Source organism: Melanaphis sacchari, unplaced genomic scaffold (assembly GCF_002803265.2).
Source record: "Melanaphis sacchari strain LSU unplaced genomic scaffold, SCAv2.0 Contig33_pilon_pilon, whole genome shotgun sequence".
Classification (NCBI taxonomy): domain Eukaryota; kingdom Metazoa; phylum Arthropoda; class Insecta; order Hemiptera; family Aphididae; genus Melanaphis; species Melanaphis sacchari.
In genome coordinates, this window is record NW_020271205.1 from 1,623,743 (window position 1) to 1,647,477 (window position 23,735).

Sequence of the window (23,735 nt, forward strand, 5' to 3'; positions counted from 1 at the left end):
AAAACTTTTATATTTTATATTTTTAGTAATTTTAGTTTAGAAGCGTGGTTACACCATCACTCATGTCATTAAATAGTTATTAAATAAAAAAAAATTAGATATTCCCCCATAAAGTCAAACAATTTATTTGATGATATAAGAAATACAACCAATAAGCAGCAGTTCTTGTAAACATAAAATTGTATTACTATAATAAAATAAATTCCAATTAATATATTATATTTTTTTTGAAAAAACGAATATTTCAAGTCAATGTAAATGTGCACGTTATCAGATATTGGCATTAGTCTCGTAACACTATTACACATATTGATGCATTTTGCTGTGATTCGAGAAATTTTACAATAATATAAAATGTTTAAAACTTTAGACCTACGTATAACAACGAATCGTTCTGGACATGATAGGATCAGTTCCTATGGCAGATTGGATATCGTTCAATCCTTGGATGTAGAAATTGTATACATTTTACAAAAAGTTTTCTTTTTCTCTTCAAACTGAATATATTAAAGAAAACAAACACGTTTCGTATACATAAACCTATAGGTACGAAAAGAAGATTCCCCTAACGGCCAACGCATTACAGAAAAAAATAATAATCAATCATGCGTAGGTAGAATAATATAACACGATGGTGGTATAAATAACGTGACTAGGTACTAAAAAAAAAGAAAAAAATACTAAAAATTAAGCGCGAATATTATTCAAAAAATATGACAGATGTAAATTTTAATAATTATTTAATAATTTAAAATACATGTGCGTTTTAAAAATAATAAGTAATAATATAGCATAATAATATAAATATTTAAATAAACCACTTGCAGTAAAAATTCAAAATTTGCATTTTAAAAATTATCAATTACTTAAATAAAAAAAATGTATTATTGACATAAGAAAAAATAATAAAAAAATCGTATCATAAGCAACCATAATATTTGTATTTTTATATTTCAATAAAATACTTATTAACTTTTTAGTATTTTACCATTAAAATTCTTATTTTTTCTTATTATATATTTTATAAAAAAATATCATAAAATATCAATAAACATTTAAAAATTAAATTTGATTAGAAGACACATTTTATATTAAACAAATATTATACAGTTGACTTAACTTAATATTAATGCTCGAGATAAATCAAATGGTCGCAAAAAATATGGACAAAATATTTATTTTATTAGATTGACATTCATATTTATTTTTCAATTTCTAACAGTAAAATACATCTAAAGCAGCTACTTTGTCTATATACATCAATAATAACGTTTTATATTCTTATTTTTTCATACGTATTTTGAGACATTTTGGGGGTGTTTACAAACCATATTCAAAACATAAATATGCTATACAAATGTAGTTCTTTGTGGTAACGATTGTTTGATTTTCCTTTTTATGATCTGAGGAACTCTCAAACCCCCTAAATATGCCACTATATAAGTATATACTCGTATGTATGTAATTTTGGTTTAATGTATTTTTATTAAGCTTCTAAAATAGTTGACTAAAGTATTCAAATAGTTTTGAAAAAAATAATTGAATGAAATATTTAAAATGCTTTTTCGAAGTATTGATTTACTTAAAATTAAATACTTATTTTAAAATTAATATTTACTATACTCTATAAGTATATCTAATAATAAAAGTGTGCTAAATATTTTATTTTAACTTGTAAATTAATTAAAATTTTACAAGTAAACATATACAGAGGTATAGAACACAAATTTAATTCCAAATACTAATATAACATATCACCGGTATAATACAATAATAAATAATATCTAACACAGTTTTCCTCGTGGACTTATTTTGAAATTGAAAACATTTATAATGCTCTATCTCTGAAATGTCAAAATAACATCTATTTTTGTATGATTTATACTAAACTAAATATTCGAACAATAAAAATAGATTAATCAATTTTTTTGTTACGTCAAATCACATTGTATAAAATGATTTATAAAATTAAGATATGAGAAAAAATTCCTAAAAACTCCGCTAAATTGATTTTAAAAAATTGAATATATTTATAAAAAATGAAAATATTTAAAAGTATCTACATTTTTACACGGTATTCAATCACATATTTTTTATATTTTTCAAATTAAAAATCTGAACTTAAATATTTTTATAAAACGTATTTTCAAGACTCATATTTAAAAAAAAAAATACAAAACTTATTGATAGTTATAATTATATAACTATAATAACTGATAATGATGTATTTCTAAGCTACTATGTTCTCGAATTTATAATATTTTACTATTTAATTTTAACTGATTTCTGTTATAATATTATTATACTATAAAAATATATTGCTATTTCAAAATATAAGATACAGTTTATTATTGTATTTTTAATATACGTATTAGGTGTTATGTGTGTAAGTTAGAATTTAGAAATAATAGCATAATGCACTCAAATATGCATAAAAATAGTTTTTTTTTAAACATTTCAATTATTGATAAAATCATAGAAACACAAAATGAATATCTGAATATTGTTAAAATAAAATGCTATTGTATTAGATATCATAATACGAGTGATATTATTTAGTGACATTTTTTGACGTGGGTAATCGGATTTTCTAAAGGAAGAAAAAAATAACATAAGAATATTAATTATCAACAAATAAACAACGTAATATTATGTGAATAAAAATTTTAATTATTTACCTAATAACTAATAAATACATATGTCGTTTATGCAATAATAACGAGGCTTCAAAATATAATAATTAGGTAAATTATATTATACATTTAAATTCAATTAGGCACTTAAGTATAGTTATTACTAATTATACACACGTAGGGATTTATGTATATATAGGTAAATACTCGCATTTTACAATTGTTAGGAATATTATGATTTCATTATTCATATTACTTATGTAAAATATTGGTATTTCAGTTAAACTACAAAACGCTTTCTAAGTAAAAAATAACAATACAACATATTGCTTACTACACCCAACGCGTAAAAACTATGATGTGACGAACTGACAATGATGTTTTTTGGAATTTATGGCAGTAGAGATTTAAAAAACAGAAACACGAATGCAAATGTCGTTTATTGCTGTGATGTGTGTTTGTATCATATGCGTCTTCAAGCGAATTGTCCCTTTTGTCCCCAGAGAATATAATTACAATGAAATAAATCCAACGATTTATGAGTGTCTTTCGACATATTTAACTCTCTTCAATGTAATTTTCCAATGTTTCAAACAGAAAACAACTAATAATAAATTACAAGATCACTATCGTCGAATGGCTGAACTTTGATTGAATCGTCTCATATTATAAATACCTATAGAGTTATAATAGCTTATAATTAATATATTAAATATAAATTGTTCAAATTATGCAACAAAATATATTTTAGTAAAATAAATAATAAAGATTTTACCATTAGTACTATATTTAATTTCTAAGCTATCGACATTAAAAATAATAGCCGTTAATTTGAACTATGTAAAAATTAAAAAAAGGTTTAATACTAAAGAATTGTAGTTATATTTTTTATTTCTTTCCGTTTAATAACAATCATATTATCACCTAAGTAGTTTATTGAGATTTATTTATAATAAGTATGAATACTAAGTTATTTTTTACACCAATAATATTATTTAGAAATAAAAAATAGTGATAACCATCAAATATTTTATACTCTAATGAATGAAATTATTTGTTTTATATTTTTATCTTATTTTATGAGCACTTTGTTTTCTAGAACTTTTTTTTTTTAATACACAAAATATACAAAAATTTACAATGCGTACAATAAGTAAATTTGTAAGAAAGAATCGGGGAGCATGAGTGGGGAAGTTTTCCAGTGGTTGTATCCCTTAGATTTAAGTGATTACTGAATTTTTTGTGTGTTTTTTTATAAGTTATGTTTCTAAAACTTATAAAAAAAACTGAAAAATAGTCAAAGTTACAAGCTACTTATAGAAATTAAATTCTATAGAATTTTTTTTCAACATTTGGGGTACTTAATTTTTAAATTATTATTTTATTGATAAAATCAGAAAAGATCTTGTAGGTGTTTTTCGGGTATTTTTCTTTGGTAAGTTCTTTGACTTAATAAAGAACGACATTTAATTTATTTTATGTACTTAATTAATTAATCGCTGTCAAAAAAAAAAAAAAATCTATTACGTTAAATTTATTTTAAAAAATATTTTAATTTGTGACTGTTATACATGAATACATTTAAACAAAAAAAAAAAAAAAAAGTTTTATTTTTATAAATGATCAAGATTCAAAAGCAATAGACCAGTAGATTATTTAGCTGTAACATAATTAAGAATTGCTAAAAACCTCTGGTTTTGTGAGTGTTGTGTTATGTATAATTTCTTGGTTAATTCATAAATACCTCAATATAATTGAGTAATTTTATCAACGATTGAACTTTGAGTTCATATACTGTAAAATGAATGATACCGTGACAGTTTTTTAAGGTATTTAATTATTAAAAACGCATTATTATAGCACTTATAGTAGGTTTTATAAATAATTTTTTATTATCAATCTTAATATATTAACACTATATAATGTTTTCCATATGAATATTAAATTGTGTAAAATGCTTTGATTAGTTGACATTCATTATACTTTTATATCAGTGTCGCATTGATCATTTTAGCATAATTTATATATCCACAAAGAAAATATTATCATTTTGTATAAGCGATACTACATCTAAATAAAGTGTTTTAATAATATTATTAAAATGGTATTTATTTTTTTTATAGGTACAATATATATATTTCAATTTATCAATAGAGTTTGAGAAAATATAGATATGTATGCAATATATATGTATATATAAAATGTCTATAAGTAAACTTAAATGCATTTATCATAATCAATTTATAATAGTGATGTGACTTTGGCATTCTAAGAATTTAATATTGCACAATAGTAAATTTAATTTGAACTATTATAAAACAAATTATATTATGATGATCATAACAATAAATCATAAAATTGAAAACGTACTACATATTATAATATATTACTTCTAAAAGATACGTATTTTGTAAGCCTACGACGACAACCTCCATTACCAACGTTTATGTCTTGTAACTTAATAATCCAGTTGTTCAAGTGTTAAGTTACAATGTTTACATACACGTCAGTACGTCACGCAATAATTTCAACAAACAATTTAATTATAAGTTTTAAAGTTAGATATTATGATGTATAATGATAACAACTATAGTGCTACAGTCATGACCAGATGTCTTCACTTACAAAGCACACACGCATACTACATTGATACCTACGCATGCGCTATTTACTACAACTGCGTACTTGACTTACAAAGAAATTACATTTATCACAAATATTGAATAAAGATCAAACGATAATTCACATTCAAAAGTTTCCATAAGCATTTTCCTTCAAAAATGAGATACTATTTTCCTCCAATATTCATTTTCCACCACTTTTCGCTTTCCTCTAATAAGAAATTAAAAATATTCATGAAAAAAACCTATGAACTCTATTAACAATTATATATATATATTTTTTTTTTTATAATTATAGGACATTTATCAACGGCAAATATTATCATCATGTTATTTTAATTTTAAAAATAATTCTTAGTAGAATTAAATTGTATCATCCCGTTAAAATCAGTTTGAAAAGATATATCTATCACAATAGAACCACAAACCTAAGAAAATATTATTAATCATTTAATAAAAAGTACAGGAATTTAAATAATTAAATAGAATACTATTGCGTATAGTCATTATTAATTATGTACCTATCTATAACATGCATAATATCGTCTATATTTTTATTTTATACAATAATGGTAAATTATTTTTATTATTATCGTGATTATTTTTGTTAATCACATAATTTTAATTTTGAAGTTATTTCATTAAAAAAAAAATCGAATACAAGTTATCATGTTTTGAAAAATGTTTTGTTTTTTTTTTCAATTGTTTTCAATATCATGGTAAAATTATAGCTATATTTATTACAAAAAAATCAATCCACATTAGATTACAAAAAAAGTGATCATAGGTCATCGCAGACAGACCGGCATTTACCTACGTATCGTAAATACGTTTATGTATAGAAGAACCACGCGTGATATTGCTTTTACCATTACCTCAATCTAGGTATATAGATATATGTAGAGTCATGGCTAGACGAAAACGTATGTGGTAAGATCCGATACCTTTTTAATGACATAACGACTATCGGGATAGAGGAAAAGCAAGTCGTCCGAACGAAAATAATAAATCAATACAATTTATATCAGCAACCGATAACCAGTAGACCGCAATGAATATAAAGCCGAAAACCTGCTTCGGAATTTCGCCATTTTCAGTGTAATTATATAATGGTGAACTGTAAAAGTTGGTGATGGACAGAGCCACAGGGGTATATAGTTTGTGTGAGTGTCAAACAAAAACTAAAATAGTGACAAGAAACAAAAAAAAAAATAATACGGTGGAAAGCGATAAATAACGAGACCGGGAAATCAATATTATTGTACGTATATACCAGCTAGTCCAGCTACCTATACTGCTACATATAGATATTATTAAATGTGTGCAAACTCCGCCATCGACAATAAGTTGCATTTTTAATTTATCGGTTCTCTATATCCTATAACGAACCCTTTCTGTTATACATATAAATTGTATTTGGCTATATATTATAATATAATGTTATGTAACCATACAGTGGTCGAATGAAAAAAATAAAAACTTTTTAACATCATTCACAATAATTAAGTAGAGGGATTTTTTTTTTTTTTTAATTGAAAATCATTTGGATGGACAAACCTAAAATATTTCGCAAAACACTAGAATCATATTAATATCTCAATCGACGTCTACACGTACTGGCCTTCTCATAAAAATCGACACCTACATACTCAATAAATCTAGACTATATTTTTTAACCACATTTCCAAGATATACAAGACTCACACTATAGTTAACTTATTTAAATCCAGCATGTGACCATATAGCTTAAGTTTTGTTAATTTAAATTGCAAGATTTCCTATTTCCTATAATCTTCTCAGTCCTTCCTTAAGAAGAGTTGACAAGTACAAAATTCTATAGTTAGATATCTAAAACATACGTGTCGATTGTTGGCGTATGTGTTGATAAGCTACAAACGATGTATTACACGGCTGGACTAAACCAACGTGGCGTGGGTGATTGGATTAAATTAGATAAAATATAATATACTCAAAACATTAACGGTAGAACGGTTTAGTCCGGATATTTGACGATATTGAAAGAAAAATGTATAATTTTATTTTGTAATAATGTATTTGTCGAATAGAATCTTGTTTTCAATAAGATGGACAATAAATACGACGAATATACGATATCACGCACAGATATTTTCATAAATATCGCATTCCGCGCTAATAAGTAACAAACAAAACGTATATCGAAAAGTATCCGAACCATGATGAGATATAAGACCTTCTACTCTGTTTGACTACTATACGTATTTTTTTTTATTTTTTTATATATATTTATAGGTATATATAATACGTACAACCCAACGCGTACCGGAATCCCAATATCTATCGACTATTACTCGAAATTCGAGGGTGATAAAAATAATTCACAGCGTCGTCAGTTTGTTGAAAAATTGTGCGATAAATTATAGTGATATGTATCCGACTACATTTGGTATGTACATTTTACAGTGCGCCCCAGGAAACGAATTTAATTGGATACGCAAGTAAAGGTAGGTTGTACGTATGCCATATGTGTATTTATCATTTTCGTGTTGTGCAAATAAATCTTTCGGAAAATCGTGACTTTTCGGGACGTCCGTGTAGGTATCAAACATATTATTTACTCTGAGACAGTATTCCATAAGCGTTATGCAATTTTTTCAATTCCATCGTTCTGAAGAGCTCGACGCGTTATTATTATGGATGTTTACTGTAAGTATTCGTGCGTTCATATTTTATATTGAATTTAAAAAAGTAGTAAACAATACACAGTGTGTTACGCGCGATTTTTACGATCGATGGGTTGTACGGAAAAAACGCCATACACAAACAAACGGATAAAAAGGTCAGGTGTTACCATACGTGTACAAAAACAACAGTCATCTGCAGCATTGGCGTGTTTCTCGTCGATTGAAACAAAAAATGTAAAATGTTTTAACTAAATATAGTATACGGTGTACCTACATTGCGTATAATATTATTATGTACTCGACGAAGTATAACTATCCAACAGACTATATTATACGGTTCGTTACATCGGACCAAAGTATTTACACTTTACTTAATTATCATTTATACCTTCTGTGTTGTATTTTTTAAATGTTGTAAATAATTTTTTAACATAATATTGTTTTATACATAGATAGTACGTACAAATATTTCCGCTAAATTCAATCATCAATTTACTGTATTGTGTGTGTCACAAAAAGTCAAACTTGCATACCTACTGTAATCATACTAATGTAGCATCACATTGTAAACAATTATTCTCGTGGTCCTTGGTTGTGTATATTTAATAAGAACTGCGGATAATCTACGTAACTCACACCCAACTATAGCAGGATTGAGGCTATTGAGAAATTCAAGACTAATATAAGCCATTCGATACGAGAGAACGTCATTCGAACGAGCGAACGCGATATTGTTTACCTAATATTATGTAGTTAGTACATAATATATTGACCATCTGGGCGATTTTAATAGTGATCGTTCAATCTAAATAGATCATTTAAGAATATAAGTGATTTTGTGTTTTTGACATTTTCTCCGTGTCGTCGTGTCAGTTGGTTTAATAATATATTAAATGCACCGTAGTCCGAGAATTGTAATATACCTCTATCTTCTGTTGTATGACATTTGGAACGTAATCCACGCGGGGAGCGTATGTATTATACATATAATAGAAATAGTTCCTAGTATAAGTATTATAATATACGATCTCGGGATCGTCATTATGAACTGGAACGATGTTGGGTACCTGCATAATATTATTATAATATCGAACCCTTTTGCGATTGTTAACGTTTTTACGACAGGATAAACTTATTCAATAGTTAAGTATAATACTATTTAGTGCGAAATGTATACGTAGAAATTCCACAACATAAACACAACCAAAATTTCAAAAACAATTTTCTTATTTCACAATTTATCAATTAATTAATCCCGTATATTTGAATTTAAAAATATAATTTAACAATAATTACAGATTTATAAATATTATTAGCCAAACAATTTCGATTTACTTCAATGGTGAATTAAAATATCTTCGTCGATTTATGCGCATAAACACGCATTTTATCTCTAAAGGAATTGATAGATTTATTGAATCCGAAGTAAATATCCAGGCCAATTTTTTTTTTTTTTTTTTAATTAATGTTTGGATTTAAATAAAAAAATGTTCATTAATTTGCAAATTTTTCGGTTGAGATAACTGATATAACCTGTATATTTTTGTTCGATCGTTTTTTTTCTCTGCGGTGTTTTCGGTATAATTATATAATAATAGTGTTAATTGAAATTCTCCACACGCCAAAGGTATTTTATGTAATATCATCTACATAACAAAAAGCCGCTATCTTGGAAATCCATTAGCACAGTTTAAGCCTTAAGGAATTAATTATTATACATCGCCAATGGTAGTTTGTATATATAATATGCATATAATATAAATTTATAAGAGACTCCCCGGTAAGAAAATTAGCAACGTAAAGAATGTAAAAACCATAAGGATGTATTATTAAATAATAAAATGTTTAAATATATATATGAGATACTTTCATTTTCGTCCAAGCCCAAAATGTCCATAATTCTATATTTTTTTTTTTTTTTTTATCAATACAATACATTAATAATAGTGTAATACTATATCAACGATCACATAAAGTATTTATAGCCAGTGTAGAATTTAAGGACAATAATTTTCCAACATATTTTATTGATATATAATATCTATTATTAATGCAGAATAACAGCCCCTATTTTATTTTATATAAAAAAGTTCATATTACACATTTTTTTTTGTATAATGACATCATATATATATAGAGAGGCGTAGAGCTTTACATTATAATGATATGTCCTCCTATTTATCTTATAGATAAAAACCATTATAAGTTATAACGATAAAAATTATCTAAAATATGATTTATCAAATCCGTACTTTACCCAACCAATTTAAAACTATGTCAGGGTTTACTAAAAATATAAGGACTGCAGTTCAGTAGCTATATATTGTGTATGCTCGCGTATAATATGCACTAAAACCCGGTGTGAAAAAATTAAAGAAGTTATTACAACATTTTTATTTAAATACCAGTGACGGGTATCGTTAATAGATTTTAAAACAAGTCAAAAAAATGTGTTGCCTGAAAAGCTTACGGCAAAATAATAAATACTGTACGTATAATACTTTATCTCATTTAATTATTCAAGCACCCATGAGACGTCCGCTGACCCTATTTTTACAAATTGTAGTGAAATATGTATACCTAGTGAAAATGCTTATGGTAAAATAGAAAAAAATGGTCTTGCAAATATTTAATTATTGATATAATTCTATCAGACGTAATTAATAATAATAATTGTTGTCGCCAACACTGGAATTTTAAATTGTTAGTCGTTTGGCGGGGTTTATCGTTTCGTCAATTTTCGTGTCTGGATATCGGTTCGCGTCATGCGACACCGCAGTACGGTTGACAACAGCTGTTGTGTGATAACCGTCCGGTGCGTGCGCGCGGCCGTTATCCCACATTCGTTTTAAAATATGTTTTCGTTGTTCCGTTTCCGTATCGCGCGTGTGCGGTCGAAACAAATTCGGTTAATATGTTTCGTGTTTTCTCAAGTCATTGATCTCAGTGACACCGACAGTTCCATAAGTTCGCGTGTTTTTCATTTGTGTAGGTGACACTGAGCTTTCGTCTCATACTTCAATGTTGTCGAGCTCGGTTCGATCGTGTGTCGGACCGGCTCGTACTTCCGATTTCGTGTTCATTCTTTTTTTGCTCGTTGCTGCGGTCTGGTGGAGGCGTGGAGCTCCGTCCGTATTGTTCGTCATTCATTGTTCGCAGAAGAAAACCACGTTGTCTGTGATTTCGTGAATTGGTTGTTTGATAAATATCGTTGGAACAATTTTTATTGTCGACGTTATCATATTTTATTTCCCCAGTCTAGGGCGGTCATTATTGTTACCAACAATCATTGTGAGTCGTGGTTTTCGTATTCGTCATTTACTGCTGTGTTGTTTTTGAATTCGTCGTCGGTGGCTGTTGCCAGCTAATCGCGCACGCGGCTGTCATTTTCATTGTATTAAATTATTATTACGTAACCGGTGCGCGCATTACCTGACATAGCCACATGTGAGTATTGGTCGACCAAATATTAGTGTGTTTTTTTTGCAGGACCGACGGGTCCATAGTTGTTATTATTATACATTTATTGTTTATTTTTGTAACACCTGAATCATTGTGAGGTCTGAAATAATTTTTATTATTATATTATATTATATTTTTCTGGTTGGTAGTGCAGCACTTTGGGTGGCCTGCCTTACTGCCGTAAAGGCATCTTAATATACGATTAAATACTTAAGCCAAATGCGGCGACAATAATAATAATAATAAACGAGGAAAAATAAAATAATAAATAAGAATGTGGAAAGCGCACTCTGGTCGGTTATATACACTATCGCTAGAGATGGACATACTTCATGCAACATCGTACAGATAGTGCACTACCACACTTGACTAAGAATGAAACTTTAAAAGATTTTTTTTCTAAACGACCGATAATAGTATACCTTATTAGTGAACAACTTTTGTATTCTGTCAGCCTATCTAATGTGAATAAACGAAACTAAAATAATATTTTCAAATTCGTGAACCAACTATCCACCTAAGCCATTTCGAAGCACGCAGATAAAATGTTATTGTTAAAAATTGTTTATTAGTCCATTATTAATTAATCTCGGACAAAGGGATTCTATTCCGTTACTATAAATCAATTATTTAAGTGTATATACTATATAATATTATAATAAATATATAGTAGGTATTAACCCTGTAAGACAAAAAATCAATATAATAGTCAATAGTATACAAATAACAATAAAATTGCATTATCAGTAAGATTCAAATGCATTTTATCTACAATTCTTTGATATAATAAAATTGGAAGTGAATTTCGTTATGCGTGATTACAAATAATTTTTTTTAATAGGAAAATAATATTTTGTAATCATTCTTTCAATTCGATCCTCACACCAGAAAAAAAACACTGATCTAGTATAGATGATGTAACGCCTATATGTATACGTAAATATACTTGTATATACATAAAAAACTGAAATTTAAACATACTTACGTTTGTAATTGCGTATTGTACGTTTAATATATGTATCAGCTGTTGACTTAAAACTATGATAAAATATAAAGTTTTTTTTTTTTTTAAATATCGCGTTTATTGAAAATGTACAATCTATACTATGGGTACATTAAGTAAATTTGAGGGAGGAGAATGACAGTGATGTGGCGGTGAAAAGGGAAACTTACAGTAGAGCTACCTTTACAAGAATCTTAAATTAGTATATCGATTAATTGAGAAGGTTTTTGGGCCAGTTGCGGTTTAGGCGTCGGATGGGTAGGGTTACCTAGAAGATATTTTGTATGTAGTTGTGATATCAGTTGGTTTGTGCGGCCTTGCATTTTGAAGTGGAGTCTTTGATAGAAGATGGCTGCAGTCTGATTAATAGAAGGAACTTTGAGGACTTCATGTAAAGCGGCGTTTGTGACGTACCATGGGGCTTTAGCGACCATGCGGAGGAAAATGGACTGGAACGCTTGAATTGTCTTAAGATTTGAGGGTTTGGCTGAGCCCAAGGGCACAATAGGGCAAACATATAAAGTTAAAGATCTAAATAAAAATCACATTTTGCTATAATTTTCACAAATACAAAATAAAATTGGCGTGATCAAGCAAAAGCAAAGTTTGAAATTTAAATTCTTACTGAGAAATGTGAAGTTAATATCGTCAAAGAATAATTAGTGCTATTCTATCCAACTATCCGATATTTTTTTTACACTTCGACGAGTTGGTTTTTTCCTTTAATTCATTTATTTCAGAGCGACTATTTATTAATTTTCTAGTTAACATATATTTTATACGCCGACTTTCTTTAAAATCTGGGATTACAATCTGTAACACACATTGAATATTAAATTTTATAATGTAATTATCATTTTTTTCTAATACTTCAGGTATTCTCATTGTATTTATCTGGCTTTCTTTTTCGTTAAATAATTCATTAAATCTTTTTTGAGAGTATGCTAATCTCTGTTCTTCATTCCTTAAATTGAATTTTAATAGCTCATTATCATCCTTAAACTTCGATAGACATTTGTTTTCAAATCTAAAAATATATATTCACATAGTTGTTACTTGTTTATAGATGTTCAAAAATATTCAAAATCTACTTATTATTAGTAATATTAAACATGTAGATATAATATAAATTTCAATCTATAATAATTACGTTAATAATTTATTCTGAATTAATAATTGTTTTATTTGACATTTTGCATCGTTAATATTCTTTGACTGAACTTTGTGATTAAATTCACTTTGGGTCTGAAAATGTGTAATTGAGTTTGTCAATTCATGATTTTTTTGATTAGTAATATTCAATTCTTCTTGAATTTTATGGAATTTTTTCTGGAACTAAAATATAACATACTTTAATAAGCTAATTTAAATATTATTATTTACATTATTTATTGTTAAATAATTATTCAATACTAAAATATTATTAAGTACTAAGTTCATTAGTAATATATAAAAACTCATTATGTTATGATTTTACCTCTTCAATAGAATATCTCATTTTGTCTACTTCAGATTGCTGTAGTTTTTTACATTTATCATTATTTAGTAACTGCGTTTCAATATTTTCTGTGCATTTTTTTAACTGTTCAGTTTTATATAGTAATTCGTCATTTTTTTGTTCCGCATCTTTAAGTATCTTATTTGCTCTCGTAGATTCTGGAAAAATAAAAATTAACTATAATTGACATCATTATTTCTTATTATGCTAGACAAATGTTTTAATAACAAGGTAATACGTGCCTTTTTTCATAGATTCTATTTTCAAATTATAATCTTTTATTTTTTTACATAGCAAAGTTGATTGTCTATTTAGTAGTTTACATTGATGATCATAATTGTCGTTTTGAATCTGTTAAAAAATACAAACTTATATTATTATTTATTGTAAATATTACATACTTTCTTTAGCCAATTATAATTAAGAAATAATAATCAGAGAATTAATCTTAAAATATTAATAGTTTTTAGGGTTATGATTTATATTTATACCTTAAGGTTTTGAATTTTAGATTCTTTAGACAAAGTATCTATTTCATCATATATTATTTGATATTTTTGTTTTTCAAGCAATTCGTTCGACAATTTTAATTTTTTTTCAATCGCTTTTGTATTATAAATATTTTTAATCACTACTTCTCGATATTTAAGTTGTTTTTCATCTTGACTTTTTATTTTTAAATGTAATCTATTAAAAAAAAAACAAATGGTATATATTATGTTGTAATTCATGACATGTAAAATATAAAATAAAATTTATACGTTTTGATTACTTGTTCTAAAGCAAATATTTTATTTTCGTAGTGTCTTTCTTTCAACGATCCTAGAATAAACAAATAATTAAACATTTTTTTCAACATTTTAAACAATCATAAAATATGTGAACAAATTTTTCTTATCATAAGATTCTTAACTAGGTCTTAAACTCAAATGTTGAAAAAATTAATTAAACATCTATATAGTTTATACATTATTTTATAATTTTTATTGAAGTTAGCATATTTTGGCATTGTAAATTGTGATAAGAATTTTTTATATAAAGGTATATTTATAAATAGATTTTTAGTATTTTAATGGAAAAATATATATCAAGCTTTAATAATTTAAACTTTACAGGAAATATTAGAAAAATAGACACTAAAATTGTTTGCTATTTAATTTATGAAATCATTGAATTGATCACCAACTTACCCATCTTTCAATGTATAATATTGTAATAATCCAAAGAAATAATAATTTACTAGTATAATAATATTTGAGAATGACATTTGAAGAAATATACGTGAAAAATAGTCATATTATAAATCCTATTCATTATTTTATTACTAATAATGCAGATATTGGATTTAATATGAAATTTACCGCATTTTATTTTCGGTTCCTTATCTTCAATTTTACCATATTTTGATTGGTACTGTAAAGTAAATTTTTTTTTAAGTACTTAAATATAAAATTTCTTTTATTGTACATATAATTTATTATAAATAACATATGAACAATGGACCAATTTTAATATGAATATTTTCTTTAGAAAATTAAAAAAAATTAATAGTAAAAAACCAGATATTTTGATTACACGTGTTTTTATACTAATAATTATTTTAAATCTTAAGATTGAGTCCAAAATTTTTACTACAAATTGTGTAGTGTAAGTATTTGTAAACAATATTTAATATACTTTTAAAATAGTGAATTAATTTAATCTTTACTCTTATGAGGGTCTCATATAATCATATAATATATTATTTAAAAAATTAATTTGAATATCTGTTAAAATTAGTTGGCAATTTCCGAAATACCAATTTTAAATAAGATAGTTGTAAGTAAAAATATATAAAGATATTATGTATTTCATCATTTTTTTTTTTTTTTTTTTTTAATAAACAACGTTAAATATTATTTAATTTGTATTATGATTTAAATATTTTCAAATTAAATTTGTGAAATTTATAAAATAAAAATATTTTAACACTTATACATGAATACTTTTGATTAAATTAAATACAATAAAATCGATTTATTTAAATATTTTGAATTTACTTTTACATAAATATACAACTTGTATATATCATAGCGACTCTTTCAATAGTAAGTACTAAGTGCTTCGATAGACAAAAAATATTTTGTTTCACATGATTACAATTTATTAAAAAATACCATAAAATATCACTATAATCAAAATAATTTTTTAGAAACTTTTATATTTGAAATCGAATTGTGAAAAATTGTCTATTAATTATAAGTTAGTATAGATATACTAACTAAATTCTAATATGAATATTGAGTGGAGTAAAGTGGTAAGGTACAATATATTTTTAAATAATTATAAATTATAACTAATCAACAACTAGTTCAAAGTCGAGTATTTACTATTAAAAGAACCACCCAGCATTATCTTTTACTTACCGAGTTACCAAAAAAGTTAATTTTAATAAATTTAATTTTTTTTTGATATGTTTTCCTACTTATTAGGAATTAATAAAATAAAAATTCTAATAAATCTGTTGGATAATATCTTACGAAAGGACAATCAAGGTTACTAAATCTAATTGTCAAATCAAGATTCTTATCCATGCATTCTGCTAATTTACGCTTTACTAATGTTAAATCCTCTCCTGTGTATATATACTTTGTTTTTTGTTTCTCCAATTGATGCTAAAACACATATCATACCTGTATTATTTTATGTAAATAGATTTTAAAATTTCAATATTGAATTGTTTTTTTTTTTATTACAGTAATTTCTATTAATTTCTTATTCTCCATTTGCTCTTCTGCTAACATTCGTTTAAATTTATTCACTTGTTTTTTCATCGAACGCTCATTGGTTTTCATTTCTTCCATTGTTATTATTAATTCTTCTGAATCATTCTAAATAAAAATATGAACTAATGAATTATTTTATGAACATCAGTAAAAAAATTACCAATTTTGATTTTAAAGCATTATTTTCATATAGTAGGCCCTTATACTTAGTTCTTGATTCTAAACACTCTTTATTCATAGTTTTTATTTTTTTCTCGAGAAATTTGACACTTTTTTTCAAAATCACTTAATTTTATCTGTGAATATTAGATTAAAAAATGGATTCTTAATTTATTTTGAATACACATTTTGTTAAATTAGTATTTGGAAATTGGAATACATAATTAGATACTTGACTTACCAAAGCGGTTTCAATATTAGACGCTAATATTTTATTTTCTCTTGTCATTCCTGTAATTGTTATTTCTTTAGAACGTAATTCGTCTGCCTGGTGATTTATTTGTGTTTTAAATCCTTTATTCTGAATCTAAAATATCGGTATCCATGTAATTATTGTATTATAATTTAATACATATATCAAACTTACTTGAAGTTCATCAATCTTAGCCTTTATTTTATCATTTTCAGCTTTTATTCGATCTTTAATCTTAAGGTCTTGTTTTTGCTCCAACTTAAATTGTTCATTAATTTTTTCTAGTTCTTTGTTTGTAATCTGAAAATATTTACTTATTTACTTATAGTGGATATAATTTGTATGTGAGTTATATTAAATTATTGCCATTAAAGTCGTATAACTATCCGTTGTGTCTTTATATTTTTTATCCATTTCTACACGTTTTTCTTTCAACAACTTTACGACCATTAATAAATTTTTTTTATCAAAATTAAGCTTTTTGATAGTTTCATTTAGTGTCATAATTTTTTTTTGATATAATGATAGTTTAACTATATTTCCCTAAAAAAAAAAAAAAAAAACTAAATTAATGAATAAATAATATAATTAATATAAATGCATCCATGTAAACAAGATCTAACATTATGTTTCTTATTTATAATTTTGCTATAAAACTGTATAAATATAAATAATTGCAAAAATTATCATTTTTACTCTCTAGTACCTAATTAAATATAAACATTTTGCCAACTTGAGTTATAACATGAAGTTTTTATAAATCGGAAATATACCCTTCTACTAATGACAAGTAAATATATATCATGAAATCGACGAAAAATAAAAAATTAGATTTTTAGTATCTGATTATTTTTTAAAAATGGTAAATTTGTATAATTAATGTTGTTTACATATACTTATTCGACATACGTATAATCGTATATATTATTAAATATAAACTCAAAGGTTGGCAAGTTAATGAAAATAATTAACTCAAGTTAAGTTAAAAGAACACAATATCGACAAGTTAACCGTTAACAAATTATAAATTTAACTCGATAAGTTAAAATTTAACATACAAAGAAATATTAACTTAACTCAATTTAAAAAAAAGTTAATTTATTTTTTTTTTAATTAGTATGAATATCACAAAAATAATGACAATGTATCTTTAATTTATTAAGTTATAAAAAACAATTTTATTGAATTTTTATCATATTGGACATAATGTACACTGTACAGTGTTACATGATTTATTATTTATTTATTTGAACTATACACATCTAAAATGTATTAACTTAACAAATATTAATTTTTTTTTATAAATAATATAGCAATTATTGAAGGTCAATATAATATTAAAAAAATACAATTTTACTTAAAAAATCTTCTAATATTAACTGCAAAAAGGTAAATTATTTCAACTGTCAATTTAACTACAAAGTTCATAATTCAATTAGAAAATAAACTAACTAGAAAGTTAAAAAGTTTAAAAAAATTAACTTTTTAACTAGTTAATGCTCACCTTTGAGTATAATATTACATTTTTTTTTTTCATTTTTTTCTTTAGTCTATATTATTATTATTATGTTTTATTTTGACTTTATAAAAATTTCCATAAATTATAATTACTATTAAATTATATGTATCAGTAAATAACTTGTATGGCTGTGTATTTTTACAAACCTTTTAGGTATATGTTATTATTGCAGGCATTTTATAGATAAAAAAAAAAAAATAATATCTCATACGTTTAACACTAATAATTGTCTTCAAATATATTTTTAGTAGACCACTCATCAATAAAGGTCAACGATTTTAGCTATTTAAATAATATTTTGAGTTTTTTAAAAAAATAATATTTTATCTAGAATAAAGTGTTTTCAAAATTACCTTCTTAAAACACAATATTTACAATATTTTAATCTACATTTTTTTTTTTTTTATATATATGAGTAAGAACATTCAGCTAAACAATTTAGTTTGCCCATATGAATGAAACAACTCTGTTTAATTTTACAGTGAGTTATTCTTCATTAACTTTATTTCAGATTTAACCACACTGCATTTTAAATTATACGTAAGAAATATTATTGAAGTATCTATAGAACAATCTTTTATTCGTTGGAGAGACGTAAACCGTAAATGTTGGTATGTAAGTACTCTTGGAATTAATATTCAAAATAACACCTACTTTATGTAAATTATTTAAATCTATTTTTTCTTTTTCCTTTGTTTTTATTTCTGTTTTTAACACTTCATTTTCTTTATTAATTTCGGAGCAATTATATTTAAGTTCATCGAATTCTTTTTTGATTTTATCCAACTCTTGCTCAAGTATCACAGGATCATAGTATACTTCTGGTCTGTAATATTGTTTAAAGTGTAAAGTATTTTTTATTCCCCCCTCCTCCCCCCAAAATTTTTTTAAAAAAATACCACTTCATGCAAATGTTTATTAATATAATAACAAGCTGTGTATAATGATTAATGGAGTATACGTAGATTAAAGTTTTAAGCGCTTAGATAATTATGTATAAATATATTATATTGTAAATTATTATTATATTGAATACGATTCTTACGATTCTTCCCAAATAGGAATATATTCATTTTCTTCTTTTTCAAAATCCATTGCTATATATTTGGATAGACTATATTATATTTCGTGGAAGTAATACACAAGCGGTCCCCACGACGTCGTCGATTACAAACTGAAAAAAAAAAGACTATATTATATTATGCATTTATATAATATCTAATACAGTTCTTTCAGTACTTAATTAATTTGCTTTAAATTGAAAAAAAAAATACAGAATCAAGTGGCTAGTTATTTTTTAAACATAAAATGTATCCTTGGATATAAATTTATTTAAAAAAATATATAATTTATATATGCAAATAAAAATATATCAAACAATGTATAAAATACTTTAATAAAACATAAAACATTTAACGTTATATTAAACTAATACTTATATTAAATAATTATACATTTCACGGGCTATACTCATAAATACTATTTGAAGATCAAGACTAATATTGTTTCCCTAAAAATATTTTTTATTGAAAAATATTGCAAATTTACTTTGAGCATTCATCGTTATTTTACAACCACCATTTATAATATGATTTGTGGTGTTTTTATAAGCTATATAACTAATAACTTTGAGCTAAAAAAAAACTTGACATCAGTGAAGTTATGAAATGGTTTTTTTGACTATTAATATAATAAAAATAGATTAAGACCATGATATAAAATATTTAATATCTATAGGTGAAAAATAATCGACGAAATTTTTTTACATATTACGTGCTATGATTATTCTTTATGAATCGAATAGGGTTCATTTTTTAACGACTTTTATAGTTATGTGTTGTAATTTAGAGAAATTGTAGTTATAATATTATGATAACAATTACGGGGGATGAAATTTTATGCTTTGTGGTAAAATATACGAGATCGTATTACATAAAAGACACGCCTAATTAATAAAAAACTAAATGTTTATTTATTTATTATAATTTAAACGGACAAGCTCATTAATAAGACGTATAGACATCATCTAGGATTACAATAATATTTTATTATTACGTTAACAGTTAATCTTAAGTACAATTTATAAAGTAGTAAATACCAATATAACCGATAAATAGAAAGATTTAGTATAAAATATGTGATGTTTCGTGAACTTTTATAATTAAAATGATTCACTAAAATAAATGATTAAAAACATAAAAACAATGAAAACTTAACTTAAACGTATGACATCGACATAAAAATATGTAAATGATTATCTAGCCAAAAGACTACTTATGTAATAATTTAAATTATCAAATGAGATACAAGAAAATATATCAACATTTAAATAGTTTACAAGTTGCATTAATTTATTTATAGGGGCATATTTACCATAATTCGAATTTTGGAATGACATATATAGAAAGAATTCAACTGTCTACTTCTACGACTTTTAACATTTAAGTTCAATAAAGAAAACAATTCATGTATCCATTGATTACTTTTAAAATAAAACAAACCTTATCTTTTTCTTCTATTCTCAACAGTTTTTAGTTTTAAGTAATTATCAAAATGACCAAAATACTAAAACTATTTCAATTATATATTATTATACATCATAAATAAAACGTATTCAGACCACACAACTTATAAATTTAAATTAAAGAATTCACACATATGACACATTATTATAATTCAATAACCATTTAAAGTAATAAATCTTTAATGTGCTAATTGTTACTAGTGTATACTTTCTTAGATTTAGAAAAAAATTTTCTTGAGCTTTAACAGAAAACACCCAAGTAATAATAACTTGAGAACCTATACAAATAGAGCCATTTAATTTCAAATAGTATGTATTAACACATGTACTTTGAAAATTATAGTTACGAATCACTACAGAAAAATACTAAATATTTCTTGCACGTAGTATATTTTTGATTAGATGGGACTATAATCCTTACCCCTTGAATCCAATCACTACAAATATACTCCGCTTCGGCGTTTTTATATCAATGTGGTATTACTGTATTAGACCACATAATTGAAGTTTATATTTTAGAAATAAGGATGGAGCTTTAGGGGAGTACTATAATCTGAAAAATATAATGAAATCATCTAATAAATACATAATGATATTATACCTACTGACACATTCTTAAAGCGAAACTTAAATATTATATCATATTAGTCAAAAGTTAATTAAATATTACTACGATACAAAAATTTTACAACCCCCAAATGAGTACAAAAAAAGTATTTGATAAATTAATAAAATGTTGTAAAGTCCCAAAACAAATCTGACCTAATACATGCGAGGTACGATATTAAATTATTAACATAATGATACGACTGGTGCAGCATAATATTATTATATAAATTATTATTACAGATCCATTTCCGTTGAAAAATGATTCAGTTGTGTTCAAAATGTACATTATAATCTCAAATAATAAATTATACACCGATATAATATGCATTGTATTATGTTCCTTTAATGTTATAATATGAACATCCAGTGTCATAGAATTAACATTATAATATCATTGTTATTATTTGTTACTTAGATAACGGATCAATCATTCGGCGGTGGCGGCGGCGGCTGGGGAAAGTCGCAGCAGGGATTTTCAAAAGTTACGCACCAGCGGTTGTCCTCTGGAAATCGATAATGCCGGTCGGAGGAAGAGTGGCTGGCAAAGGTGTCGGCGTACATAATTCGGGTGGATCTAGCGACGGTAAATACTGATATTATGATATTATGTCCGGTGATCGTATGATACGTCGTTAAATTATTGTTGCCACCGAATATTGTATTTTAACTATAGCATATTAAGCTATAGATTTTAGATGGGAAACGGAGCCACAGGTTGTTTTTTTTCCGATTTGTACCTACAACGATATGACATTCAATGCAATAAAAACAATTTACCGAGTTCTTTATGTTATTCATACAATTATTGAAATTCCAGTTTTACTGCAATGTTAATATTGCGTTATCATTATATTACATGTCTCACATATCTATTTTTCTCGTTATTTAAAATTTTATGTTATAATTTTAATCATCAATTTATCTGAAAAAAATATATTAGAACAATAATTCGGTTTATATTGTCGTCAAAAGTAGATCCGAATTTTCTGGGCTATATTCTCATACAAAGTGAATCACCAAATATGCTCATCCCACTTTCATTAATAATGAAATTATTCAAATTTTAATTTTTGTGATATTAATTTATACTTAAACCATATTTTCAATTATTTAAAGAGTGTCTTTTAGTGACTCAAATTAATTATTTTTTTTTATAGGAATTAACCCTTTTTAATTATCAATTTTTAAGTAAATTATAATATATTTTAAAAAATTTACGACCTCGCCTAAACCGAAATTCTGCGAATAAAAACTAAATTATTAAAATGTATTTATTCTAAAAATAAAGTTTTAAAAAAGACTTTACAAAAATTTTTAATGTTTATAATATTGGATTAGAATTTATTATAATATTATTTAGACAATTTTTAAAAATAATAAAATGTTTAGAGATTGATAATATTTATGTCAACATTCTCAAAAGAATCTAATGCTTGATAATTTTAATTATTTTCTTTTGAAAACAGTTAGTATTAGCATATAATAATCCTTAAACAATATAAAAAATCTAAATACATTAAATATGGTCCATAATTAAACTTAAAAAACTCAGAATTTAAATAATTTTTTTATTAAATAATTCATAGTGATGATTTTAATTTTTATCTGAAAATAATTATTTTGTTTTATCGTGTTATTAAACATATTATATAATACAATACAAACCGTAGTTTAGAGCTTTTTTTAATATATATAATATGATGTAAACTGTATGGTAGTTATTTGTACTTCATCATGATAGACGCAATCAAAAGTTTCTGAAATATCTAATAAGAACAGCACTATAGCATATACTATTGACGTCTTACGAAACTTCCGTCAAATTTTAGGTCAATCTTTACTTGTAAAGTGATATTGAATTATTTGATTTTACCCAAACTTAAAATGATGAATTGCGTCGATTGATGTTAAATTTCTTATAACTTTATATGGATTATATTTTGTAAAGAAAGTAACTAGCAGAAAACTGAAAAGAGTTATAAATATAAATTATTAGAGAGTAATTATTTTCAAGTATTTTAATCTA

The 23,735-nt window shown here is 25.0% G+C and overlaps 2 protein-coding genes across 3 annotated transcripts in view; one reads left to right on the plus strand and one right to left on the minus strand.

Moving 5' to 3' along the window:
• Positions 1 to 23,735, plus strand: part of LOC112596688 — a 70,341-nt gene that overhangs the window by 43,667 nt on the left and 2,939 nt on the right. The window contains exons 1-2 of one of the 2 annotated variants that reach the window (XM_025342453.1): positions 19,094 to 19,187; positions 22,125 to 22,292. In XM_025342453.1, the coding sequence (XP_025198238.1) occupies positions 22,226 to 22,292 (67 nt within the window). In that variant the 5' untranslated portion in view covers positions 19,094 to 19,187; positions 22,125 to 22,225. Of the gene's footprint in view, positions 1 to 19,093; positions 19,188 to 22,124; positions 22,293 to 23,735 lie in introns of those variants that run through there. The other variant, XM_025342452.1, reaches the window with a different exon arrangement.
• LOC112596699 (uveal autoantigen with coiled-coil domains and ankyrin repeats protein-like) lies at positions 12,577 to 19,671 on the minus strand. Its single transcript, XM_025342468.1, is given in 18 exon segments — positions 12,577 to 12,913; positions 13,152 to 13,195; positions 13,253 to 13,409; positions 13,533 to 13,717; positions 13,860 to 14,038; positions 14,123 to 14,231; positions 14,372 to 14,567; positions 14,642 to 14,702; positions 15,242 to 15,293; positions 16,400 to 16,534; positions 16,616 to 16,750; positions 16,806 to 16,919; positions 16,921 to 16,941; positions 17,046 to 17,171; positions 17,232 to 17,357; positions 17,424 to 17,600; positions 19,231 to 19,402; positions 19,622 to 19,671. Coding segments are annotated over 18 exon segments (2,376 nt in total).